General features: G+C 54.2%; 1 protein-coding gene across 1 annotated transcript in view; it reads left to right on the top strand.

Moving 5' to 3' along the window:
- Positions 1-12,445, top strand: part of WNT7A (Wnt family member 7A) — a 60,540-nt gene that overhangs the window by 23,020 nt on the left and 25,075 nt on the right. Inside the window, exon 3 of the mRNA XM_032849442.1 lies at positions 545-816. Within this exon, the coding sequence (XP_032705333.1) occupies positions 545-816 (272 nt within the window). The remainder of the gene's footprint in view (positions 1-544; positions 817-12,445) is intronic.

Below are 12,445 nucleotides of genomic sequence, written 5' to 3' on the forward strand. Positions count from 1 at the left end.
GCTCTCCATCATTGCTCTGAGAAAGTACACTCGCTCTGTCTCCTTTTTACAGCTGAGGAGACTGAGGCACAGGGAGGGGTCATGGCTGGCTGAAAGACACAGAGCCAGGGATTCCCGTTCCTGGGATTTAAGCCCTGGCCTCTGTGCATACCGTAGGTATTTAAGAAATGCTGCTATGGTGTGTCGCCAGATACTATGAGTGTGCACGGGTGCACAGTTTACACAGCTACGTCAAGGGTGGTGGGCAGTGGGTGGTCATCAACAGAGGGGTCCCCTAATCCGATCTTCCAAAGGCTGGACAACTGGCCAGTGTGCCTTTCTCGTGCATTGCTCAGTTGACGCCCAGGGGCATTAGTGATGGGACTGGGTGGATGTGTGCATGGGGGAGTGGGGTGTCATCAGGCAGGGCCATCAGCCCATGATGGAGATTTCTGGAAGGTCAGGAATGGTGCTCAGTGAGAGCAGCTCCCCTTCTTACCCAAGTCTGGCCTTCTGCCGGGGTGCCTTGGACTTGACCCCCGTCTTCCTACTCTTCCCCTCACAGGGAGCCGGGAGGCTGCCTTCACATACGCCATCATCGCCGCTGGGGTGGCCCATGCCATCACAGCTGCCTGTACCCAAGGCAATCTGAGTGACTGTGGCTGCGACAAGGAGAAGCAAGGCCAGTACCACCGGGACGAGGGCTGGAAGTGGGGTGGCTGCTCTGCCGACATCCGCTACGGCATCGGCTTCGCCAAGGTCTTTGTGGATGCCCGGGAGATCAAGCAGAATGCCCGGACTCTCATGAACTTACACAATAACGAGGCAGGCCGAAAGGTAGGCGGCCAGGGAGGGGAGCCGGGCAGCTCTTGCAGACGTTCGGGAAAACAGCTGATCCCTAATGGCTGGTGTTGGGTCTCTGGTGGCGAACCACAGGGCTCTGCCCTCAGCCTCGTTCTGCTTGATGCTGTTGTCCATTTGCTGCTGGTCAGGACCTGTGTATGGCATAAAGCATGTCGGTTACTGGTGGGACTGAATAAGCGAATCTCTGTTAAAATCAATTGGATGTAACTCGGCAGGATGGAAAGAGGGAGGGACGGATGTGAAGTCCTTGGGTCCACAAAAATCAGCTATACACAACTCTGATGATGGGGACGGGTTGAGGTGAGTTCTGCCAGGGCCGCTAAAATGTCCTTGGTCACCTTAACCAAGATCTGGAGCTCAAAATAAGGGAGGCAACTGTTCCATCTTTATTGTCTCCTCAGATCCTCCTGGATTCTGGGTTCTTTATAGAAGAGAGTCAGGGATGTTTCAGGGTATTTCTAGCAGAGGTGGCTGGAATAGAAAGGGGGCTGGACACCCTGTCCCATGAGGAGCTGGCTGTCCCAAGGCAAGGGAGTACAAGGGTCTGCAGGCCCAGAGTATGGATTGAGGGCCCGTGGGGACTGAGGTCACAGAGAGGCAGGTCCTACCAGTGTTAGGACAAGCCAGGGCCATGGAGAAACAGATTAAGATATCAAGAAAGTGAGCTCCCCGTCCCAAGAAGTATTCAAGCACAGGTATCTTGACCAGGTGACTCGGGGCACCCAGGTTAGTGCTGCTTGGTGTGGGCAGTGTTCCAGGACAGAGGCCTGAGGTTGGGACCAGGTTCTGGGAGTGCCTGTGAAGGCCAAGGTACTCGGGGCCCACCCTGGAGCTCCCAGGCCCTGGAGGTGCTGGGAGAGGAAAGTCTCTGGGGACTGGTTGGAGCTCCATAGCGAAGTGCCTGAGAACCAAGCAGACAGGGAGGGGGGCTCCATGCCATCTGGGTGGGGGACGGACCACTGCAGGGACAAGACATGTGTGAGCACCACCATAGGCCACGGGGGCCAGGCAGGAGCAGGAGTGATGAGAGTGAGGGAAACCATGCATCAGATGATGGTGAACCAGCGAACCCAGGCCCCTTTCACCAGACTCCAGCTTGGTTCCCACCTGCTGGGGCCCTGCAGGAATGCAGGAATGCCAGCCAGACTCAGACTTGACGTGTAATTTTTAAGTGTTGGCACTGAGAACTGGTAGTCACCAGCAGACTCTTAAAAGCTACAGAAAAGATGAAAAGAAAAATCGCCAGAGTCTCAGACACCTCCATCTCCCAGCCGAGTGTGGGCCTCAAGCTGCTCATTTCGGGGACAGGTGATGACGTGGCCCAAGTCTTGTGCTGCAAGAGCACGTCCGTGGAACGGGCTGCCTTCTGGCTCCCGGTGTGTATCAGCTCACTTAGTCCTTAAGGTGTCCCTGTGAATGGCCTTGTCCTTGTCCCTGTTTCACAGGTGAAGACATGGAGGCACAGAGCTGTGAAGTAACATACAGAGGTTCCCAGAGCTTAGGAGCCAAGCCAGAATCCGAACCCAGCACGTCTGGCTCTCCAACTGACTTTCTTGGCTCGCCACGTGCTGCCGCAGCCCCCTGGGTTCCCACTCTGGCTCTGTCACTCCTTCCTTCACGGCAAGGAAGCAGAGCTGGCCAGAGTGTCCTTGGGGCTGAGGTGGAGAGCTCTTACCCCAGGGCCTGGCACATACTTAGTCCTCTGCCCAGGTTGGGTGGGATTACAGATTGTGCAAACGTGTGTCACGTTCGAGGGAGTGTGTCTGGCAAGTGGTGTTGGGGGTAGCCCGCACACCTGCAGGGAAGCAGCCCCCCCTGGCATGCAGAGGAAGGAGACCGGTCTGCTGGCCCTTCCTGCTGTCTTCAGGTCCCCCACCCTCCTCCACCTCTCCGGCCTCCTGCCACATCCTGTGTGTCAGAGCCACCCAGGCTGCGGCGGTGAATCACTCCTGCAGAGCTGCTCACCTGGCCCGCCCCAGGATGGTGTCCTGGAGTAAAGTGTGAGGTCCTGCCTATTCAGTCCCATGGCCGGGAGCGCCTTCCTGGGGCCAGCACACCCCTCCAGGGTTCTCAGTTATTCATTCTTTCCTGTTTCTGTGGTCACATCACTCCTTAGGGCTGAGGTCACAGCTCCCAGGCTCCCTCCTGCCCTAGCAGCTCTTACTCCCTGAAGGCGGATGGAAGGAAGGCAAGTGACTTCCCTCTCCCTGTGCCTACCTGTTTGGGCCCCTGGGAGAACTAAAGGAGAGAGTTCTTAGCCTGGGATAAGAAAGGCTCTGTGACGTCACAGGGGAGAGGGGTCTAGAAGCCACACCACTGCAACATGCGTGATGGCCATGATTGCTGTTCCAGGCAGCTCTGGGGTGATGCCGATGCTGGGAGCTGTCAGAGTTCATGAAACCAACCTCAGTGGGCTTCCTGGAGGAGGGGGCCCCCAAAATGAGTGAGGTTGGGCGAGGCAGAAAAGAGAGGTGAAGATAGCCCAAGTCTGTTGTGGGGATCTAGGGACCAAAAGCCCAGAGGTGGGGACTTAGGGCCAGTTCAGGGGCCCAGGGGGACTAGTCTGTGGGTCCCTGAAGGGGTCACAGCAGCCGAGGAGCCTCAAGGTCACTTGCCAAGCTAAGGAGTGAGGGCCTTGCATTCTGCCCTCAGATTTTTCCTGTGGCTGCTTTCTTCTTGCTGTTCAAGTTTCAGCTCAGATGTCCTCTCCCCAGAGAAACTTCCCTTTCAATTCCTTCCTAGCCTTTTCTCAGATGTTGCCTTGTTCTGGGGTTTCTCCTCTTCCTAGACCATAAGCCTGATGTGGACAGAGACCCTGTGTGTCTCGTGCACGGCTACACACCAGAGCCTGGCATACAGAGGCATCCACATATATACGGAGTGAATAGTTGCGTACCTGATGGTCACTGGTGAGCCACGGAAGGTTCTGGAGCAGAGGAGGAGCAGAAGTCCTAGGCACTGACTCCCGGGGAGGCAGAGTGAGGCCTTGGACAGGATGAGGAACAGGGTCTGGGAAGAGATCGAGCCGGGTCTAATTTGATGTTTTTGAGCAGGTGTAACTGTCCCAGCTCAGGGACACAGAGCTGAAGGGATGCTCACCATACCTACTAACTCTGGTTTGGGAGAACCCTTGAGCTGCCTTCTGGAACAGCCGTTCACCCAGGCACTAAGTATTTTCCAGAGCACGGAGGTGGAATTTGGAACTTCCCAGCATACATAGGGAAAGGCCTGAACTACTACCAGTCCGGCCCATTTGTGGGGTACAAACGGAGGCCACCCAGGGCAGTGGCCATACCACTCAGGCAGAGCACAATGGGAAGGCAGCTTCCCAGCCTAGCCCTGCAGGTGCCAGACCCACACCCTGCTCCAGGGCACCCTGGAGGCCCAGGCACATATCCAAGGGGTCAGAAGCAAGGACAGCCACTTAGCTGGGGGTTAGGAAGGCTCAGTGTGTCTATCAGCTCTGGGTCCCCTCCCTATCTGAGGCCTCCATTGAGCCATCTAATTCCCAGGTGCTGGGCAGGGCCAGGTAAGGGCACCAGGAGGAGATGGCCATAGGGTCTGGCAGTGTGCAATCTATTAATTCAAAGGCATTAGTTCTCACCACGGGGCCTTCCCTGCAACAGGCTTCCATGGGCCCCATGCACAGCAGAAGTAGAGAGCCGGCAGGAGAAAGGGCGCCAGCCCACAGCTGCTCCTGGCTGGGCATCTTGGAAAGGATCACAGATGTGTTTATCACTGGCTCCCTTGCTCCTACTGTGAGAAGACAAGACTCAACCCGACTGCGGGCTCTGGGCTTGTTGGCAGCGGTGAGAGAGAAAGGGAGGAGGAAGTCGGGGAAAGGGTACGTGTCCTAAGGGGCAGAGGCGGTGGCAGGCCCCATGAGGGGGGACCCGGGGCAGCCCACTGCCTCACCTGGCAGATGAGGGAAAGTAAAGGCTATGGGGCACTCTCCCCTTACAGATTTCCAGCTTGGGTGTGAGCCCGGGAGGAGCCAGGCGCTCCCCACTGGAGATGTGGGCCCTGGGCCTAGGGAGGTGGCAGCAGTGCTGCAGGCCATCAGGGCTTTTCCTCCCCGCATCGTCTCCTGCAGCTGTGTGGTCCACAAGGTCGAGTGAGAGTGGCCAGGTGAGAAGATCAAGGGGGCAGAGGGTGGTTCCCGACAGCTCTTTCAGGAAAGTGATTTTAGAATTGCAGTCTCTGTCTACTGGCATTTTAGGGCCATAATATTTCTGGGTTGAAATCCCAGACTGTTCAGGTTGGGGTTGTAGAATATTAGGTCCACATCCTCACAGGTGGAGTTGGGAATCATAGGATCTTTGGCTGGGAGGGAGAGAGGTGTTGGAGGCATGGGACTGAAATCTTTGGGTGGTGGAATCTGTGGCTTTGCGTGAATTCTTTCCAGCCTTTTGGGGAGATGAGCTAGTCTGGAGACCTCTAGGAAGAAGAAGGGGATCCTGAGCAGGGCTTTGAAGGCTAAGTAGGAGTCCTATTCACAAGGCAGGTGGGAAGGAGGAGGATAATTTAGGCAGTGCGGGCAGCGGTGGGGTGCTCGGTATGCCTGGGAGAGAGGGGTAATAGGTGAGGAGACTGTACAGGGAGCTAGGACCAAATGCAGGGCCTTGAATGCCAGCTCAAGGAGTGAGACCTTCCCTTTCCCCCTCCAGGAGGTTCCCGAAGGAGCTTTGGTCGGAGAGTGTCTGGGCAGATTTCTGGCCCTCTCTGGGACACAGTGGAGAACAGGGTGAAGGGGGCAGGGCACCAAGATCTGCCCAAACCCAGCGGGGGGGCCTCAGGGGAGTGGGGAGGGACAGCCATTTAGGAAGCAGAATAGACAAGATGCACTTTGAGCTGTGTTTGGGACGGATGGGTGGGTGCCACTTCTCACTGGGGTCAGGACCTGGAGCGGGGGGAGACCAGTCTCAGGGGAAATTGATTAGGGTTCCTTTGGGACTAGGAGACCCTGTGGGCTGCAAGTGGGGGCACCCAGGGGCATTCTGGATGCCTGTACCTTCCTTAATTCTGTAGAGAGGTCTTGGCTGGAACCACTTCCAGGCAGCCACCAGCAGGAGGCAGTAACAGAAGCCCTGGAGTTCGGTAGGCTTGCCCAGGGGAGGATTCAAGTGGGAAAGCAGGAGAGCCGGGCACAGCCCTGGGGAAATGAGCACTGGGCAGGTGGACTATGGGGAGCAAAAGAGCAGCCATGGAGGTGGAAGCAGAGCCAGGGATGGGCCCTTCTAGATGCATTCCCCTGCATGAGTAGAATGCCCCCCGTGGGGGTGCAGAGAAGCCCAGCCTCTGCCAGATTCCAACTCTGGAACCCCAGCCAGGGGGCTAGAGGCCCCACCTCTCAGAGCCTCCACAACAATATTGCACCTGGCAGGGCAGGCTGTCGGAGGTCTTGCTGTGCAAAGGGAAGCGTGCCGCAGTTCTGGGGGCCTTGAGGGAGGGAGGGGCCCCCGGCAATCCCTTCCTGGGAGCCTGGTGACTGAGCCCCATAGAGGCAGCCCTGGGGACGGGGGCCCAGCTGGGATGGGGCTGGCCCTGCTGGAATGTGCTGCTTGCTCCAAGGGAGGTGAGCTCAGGGGGATGGAATTCCACTGGAGTGAGAAGTCACCTTCCAGTCCCTGCCCAGCCTCTTGCTCATGGGAGGGAGGGTGGGGGTCGGTCTTGTCCTTTCCTGCCCTGCCCCGTCTGGTCTGGGTGCTCCTGGGAGCGGGATTCCCACCCTGCCCTGACTGCAGGCGGGCCTATGAGTCAGGGGACACTGGGGACTTGGCCCCTGGTAGCTGGGGCGGGTCCCAGATAAGGTTTACTCAGCTATGCTCCTCTCCATCCTCCGGAGGGCCACTTGCATATTTGACCAGATAGAGTGGTCCGCGGTGGCACGCTGAGAGCCAGAGGAGCCAAGTCCTGCCTGGCCTGAAGCCAGCTGACCAGGTGAGGCTGTGAGGAGACCTCCTTGGGCCTCCCTGGCCTCCATTTCTGCTCCAGATCCAAGTGCAGATGTGGGTTTTCACCTTCCCAGATGGAAACGCTTCAAGCCAAAATTGAGGGGCATGGGTCAATGGTGGCCTTAGACAAATCTTGACTTCCTGGGCTTTGGTTTCTAGATCTGACATGTGGGGAAGGGGAGGACACAGGGTTCTTAGGACCAGTGGACACCAACTCTGTCTGAAATTACACACTCCTAGAGTTTGCCAGTCTTATTCCTGCCCCGGGGCCTTTGCACATGCTCTTTCTGCTGTCTGGAATACTCGTCTCTCAATCTTTGCATAACTAGCTCCTTCTTTTCCTTCAGGTCTCTGCTCAGATGTCCCCTTCTCAGGGACCCCCTCTCCCTGACTTTCCTCCCCTACATCTGCCTCAGCTCTCTTTGTACACTCCCCTGCTTTATTTTCTATGTCACACCACCATATGAGATGATCTTATTTACACAGCTCATTATGTGTTTATTGCCTGTCTTCTTCCACTGCAGTGTCAGTCCCCGGGTAGGGATGATGTAGGTTCACAGGTGCATTCCCTGTGCCTAGAACAGTGCCTGGCTTATAGTAAGAGCTCAGAAATATTTGTTGAGGAAATGAGTAAAATGACAAGTATCTGCTCTTACCTTGGGGAATTTCTCAGGAGTAAGATTGCCAGATAAAATACAGGACTCCCAGTTAAATTTGAATTCGAGATGACAAATTATGTTTTAGTATGAGTATGTCCCAAATATTATGTGGGACAGACTTACACTAAAAAGCTCTTTGTTGTTTACCACAAATTCAAATCTTTCTGGGTTTCTTGTATTTTTAAATTAAATTTCAGATGTCGACATATTATAAATACACACGTAGGGGTCAGAACTCAGAAAGATCCAGTATCCCTTTGTCTGGCTTTCTCCAACAGCTTGCAAAACTACAGTACAATATCACAGCCAGAATACTGATATTGGTACAGTCATGACACATAACATTTTCGCCGTGGGAATTCCTGTGCTACCTTTTTTGAGCTATATTTACTTCCCTCCCTCCCATAACGCTGTCCTCATCCCTAGCAATCTCTCTTCTGTTCTCTGTTCCTGCAATTTTATCATTTCAAGAATGTTGTATAAATGGAATCCTCCGGTATCTAACCTGTCGGGATCGGCTTTTTTAGCTCAGCATTATTCCCTCCACGTCTATCCAAGGTGTTGTGTTTATCCACGGTACGTTCCTTTCTATTACCGATTCCATGGTGTGCCTATGCCTCAGTCTCTTTTATAACCATTCACCTATCGAAAGACGTCTGGGTGGCTTCCAGTTCAGGTCCATTACAAACAAAACCACATTGGACATCTGGGTATCAGTTTTGGGGGAACACAAGGTTCCCTTTCTCTGAGATAAATGCACCAGAATGCAATTGAGGGGATGTACGGTAGTCGTATGTTGAGCTTTGTAAGAAAGTGCATTTCCACCAGCAATGCACGAGGGATCCGGTTTCCCCGCATCTTCACCAGCACTGAGCGTTGTCACTGGTTTTTGCTTTTGCCGTTCTGGTAGGTGTGTGCAATATCACACTGCGGTCTTCATGAACATTTCCCTAATGGCTGATGATGCGGAATGGCCTTCCATGGGCTTATTTGCTGTCTGTAGATCCTCTTCGGTGGGGTGGCTGTCCATGTCTTCTGCCCATTTTCTAATTGCATTGTTTATGCCTCTATTGTGGGATTTGAAGATTTCTTTATATATTCTAGATACTAGGCTTTTGTCAGACACATAGTTTGCAATTTATTTTTTTTTTTTCTTCAGCGTATAGCTTATCTATCCGTCCTCATCCCAGGGTCTTTTCCAAGCAAGTACGTCTTAAGGTTTGATCAGGCCCAGCTGATCAGTTTTCCCTTTTCTGGGTGCTGCTTTTGGTAGTGGCCAAGAACTTGCTGACTCCTGGCCCCCAAAGGTTTTCCCCTATGTTTTATTCTAAAAGCTTTTATAGATTTCCATCTTCCATCGAAGTCTGTGATTAGTTTTTTAAATTAACTAGTTATTTTTAAATCAACAAAGGCTTATTTCTTTTTTTTTTAACTTGTGTTTTAAGATTTTATTTATTTATTTAGTTGCGAGAACATAAGCAGGGGAGGTGCAGAGGGAGAGAGAGGGAAGCAGGCTCTGTGCCAGACACAGGGCTCGAACTCAGGACCCTGAAATCATGACCTGAACCGAAATCAGGAGTCGGCTGCTCAACTGACTGAGCCACCCAGGCACCGCATAAAATTTATTTATTTTTAATTGCAGTAAAATGTAACACTTAACATCGTAATTATTCTGAGATGTACATTTTGTGGTATAAATACATTGTCTTGTTGCTCCACCATCCCCACTCCGCCCATCACCAGAACTTTCTCATCTTCATAAAAACTGAAAGTCTGTCCCCATGAAACACTAACTCCCCGTTCCTCCTCCCCTGCACCTACCATCCTGCTTTCTGTCTCTATGCATTTGACTGCATGCGTGGAATCATGCAGTATTTGTCCTTTTGTGCCTGACTTAGTTCACTGAGCAAAGTGTCCTCAAGGTTCTCTGGTACCTTTTGAGTTAACTTTGGTTTAAGGTGTGGGTTTGAGGTCAAGTCTCACATTTTTGGCTGTATCGATGCGCTCAGTCTTGCCACCTGACAACCCTACCTAGCCCCTACTGCTCTTTGGAGGACGGTGGCTTCAGGACAGTGGAAGAGAATTCTAGAACCATTTTAGAACTGAGACACTTCCTTGGCCCCATTTAATAGAAGAGAGACAGACACCAGATGAAGAGAGCCCTTGCCAAGACCATACACGTGCCAGGAGAGTGGAGGGTGTAAGAGGTGTCACTGGGGCCTGGCTTCCAGCTCTGTCTCACTCCTGGTCCCCGCCACCAGCCCAGCAGGGAGCTGGGCTTGCTGAGGTCTGATATGGGAGCTGGGTGGTCCATTGGGGACAACTCCCTGGGATGACCAGGCTAGGGTGTACAGGCCCAGAGGAAGGAGCCAGAATAGGTCTGGAATAGAAGCTGCTATGGATGGGTGAGAGGAACACCAGCCCAGGCCCTGGGTGGAGGATACCCCTGAGGCCAGAGATTTTTCCAGTTTTCTCTGATGACATAGCAAGGGCAGGTCCCAGCCGGGCCAAGTCACTGATGCCTTGGTAATAGCTATGGTGGTGCTGGGGAAGGGAGGGGAGGAGATCAGGAGGCTACAGGTTGGGGAGCAGGCCCAGAGCCCATAGAGGGCGAACATCTCTGGGTCCCCAGCTCCACAGAGCCTGGTGCTCAGTAGCCCCCTTTGTTCCAGGTGAGCTGCAGAGACCACCTCCCAACCCTGACCTGGGAATAGGTCACAGGGAGCCACAGGGAGCCCAGGGTATGCCCAGAGGAGGTGGCTGGACACTCTGGCCTGGGTGATCCCCCCCCCAACCCCCACAGTCATGAAAGATGGGCTAGGGGTGATGGTGGTAGGGTAGCAGGCAAGACCAGGACTCATGAAAATGGTGGAGGAATAAGGGAAGATGTCAGTTTCAGCTCTGGTGAGAAAGAACTAGCTACCAAAGAAAGAGATAGGTTCGTGGGCAGGTGTGTGTTTGCAGGGAGAATAAAGGCATAATGCTAATATCAGCTCTTGAAATGCATGTACTCATTTACTCCCACAACAGTTTTATGAGGTTAGCATTCTCTGTTGTTGTCTCCATTTGACAAAGGGAAAAACTGAGAAACAGAGAGGTTAAGAAACTTGCCCAAGGCCATACAGCTGGCAGGAGCTCCCCGTCAGATTTGAACCCAAGCCATATGGCTCCAGACTCCCTCCCTGACCACTGAACTCTCTCACCAGCCTCTGGGGTTCTTGGGCTTGGATGCATTTATTCTCACACCCAGTTCTGACACCCCGTGATTCTAAGATTCTCAGATCCCCTGTTTTGGGGAAACTTGCAGTCCTCGCTTAGCCCCTAAAGGACCCAAGCGTCTGGTAGCTTGGGAGCTGTGGATGACTCAGGCACTGTGTATCCTCTCCCACTCTGGGCACCGGGTCCTGGGTCAGTCCTGGGCCACCATCCTCTGCCCGGGAGAGGACACTTCCAACCGGGAGGGAAGTTGGCTGTGTGAAGAGAATTCTTCACATTGTTCCTCTGCAGTGGGAAGGAGATCTGGGCTGTCATAGTGGGGGGCTCAGGGTGCCACTGGACGAGACGTCCAGACCTGGCCTTGCCCAGGAATGCCCACACCTGCTGAGAGACCTGGGGTTCCTTCTGTTTTAACGGGGTTTCTGGGCTTGCTCAGCCTGTGAAGGCAGCCTGGGGCGGGGGGCACATCGTCTCCCCCTGCCAAATCCCCCTCATCCCCCACAGACAGTTGTGGGGGTCACCTTGGCATCTCCCAGAGCCAAGCATGGGGCCTGGCATGCAGTAAGTGCTCTCAGTGACACGGGGTGCTTAAAACTGTGCCATCCGCTACAGTTGCCAAAGGCCAGGTGGGGCTATTTCTATTGAAACTAATTACAAACAAATAAAAAGAGACACTCAGTCCTGCAGTCTGCACTTCGAGGGTCAGGACCCGTGTGGGGCTCGTGGCTTCCATGTAGACGGTTCGTCATTGTGGGGAGGTGCGTTGGACGGCCCCTGGCCAGCTTCGGGCAGCAGTGGGCACGGACGCTGGCGTCGTTATTAAGGGGACTCGGGAAGGTCTTGGCAGCCGTGGCAGCAGATCCTTTCACCTCCTGGACCCCAGCCAGCCCAAGGGGTTCTCAAATCGTGGCCATCTGATTTCTCTTGGAAGGAATTCCCGGTGTGGCCGCTGGCCCTTCAGCCGGGGGCTCATTTGAAACCGACCTGAGGTGAGAAGGGGGCCCTGACAGGCCTCCCAAGTGAGGTGAAGTCGCGAGGGCTCGATTTCACCGTGGTGAGACCTAGTCAAAAGGCGCCCACCAGGGACAATTGCCGCCTTTGTCCTCGGGGGGGGCACTGGGACTCCTGGGTGTTATCAAACCTGCTGGGATGAGAGGTGGGGGAGCCAAGTGGTGGGGGGGGAGACGGGGAGGGGAAGGGCAGGAATGGTCCTAGAGGGAGAGAAGAGGAGGGGGGCTAGGGATGTGGGGGAGCATGCAGGTCACTTTCCCTAGTCCTGAACACTTGCATGTCCTTTGAGGAGAAATCCAGGCACTAGTGTGTCCTGCAAAGGGGCTCCTTGCCTGACAGAGGGACTTCTTTAAGTCTTGGCCTTGCGGGGTGTCTTTGAGATGCAGGTAATAAACACCACTCACAGAACTCTACCCGTTTCACTGGCCTAACAACCCTGGGGAATGGGGTTGTGGGGAGAATCCTTGTGAACTCCATTCCACAGATGGACAGCTGAGCTCCAGGCAGCAACCTGGGTTGGCTAAGGCTCCTGGGTCATCCCAGGGGTCAGAATGAGTGCCCTCATCTCAGGCCCTCCCCAGGAAGTGGGGGGTGGGGCCAGGTTCTGGGCCAGGAGGGGTGCAGGCTGTTGGAGGACAGCACTCAGCTGCTCTGTGCGCCTCTCTCAAGGCCTAACATGTGCTGGCTCATTCCAAGTGACCTTGTAGCATAGGAACTATGTGATCACTCCCATTTTACAGATGAGGAAAATTGAAGCACAGA

This window comes from Lontra canadensis, unplaced genomic scaffold (genome assembly GCF_010015895.1).
Source record: "Lontra canadensis isolate GAN:19392208 unplaced genomic scaffold, GSC_riverotter_1.0 scaffold229, whole genome shotgun sequence".
NCBI lineage: Eukaryota > Metazoa > Chordata > Mammalia > Carnivora > Mustelidae > Lontra > Lontra canadensis.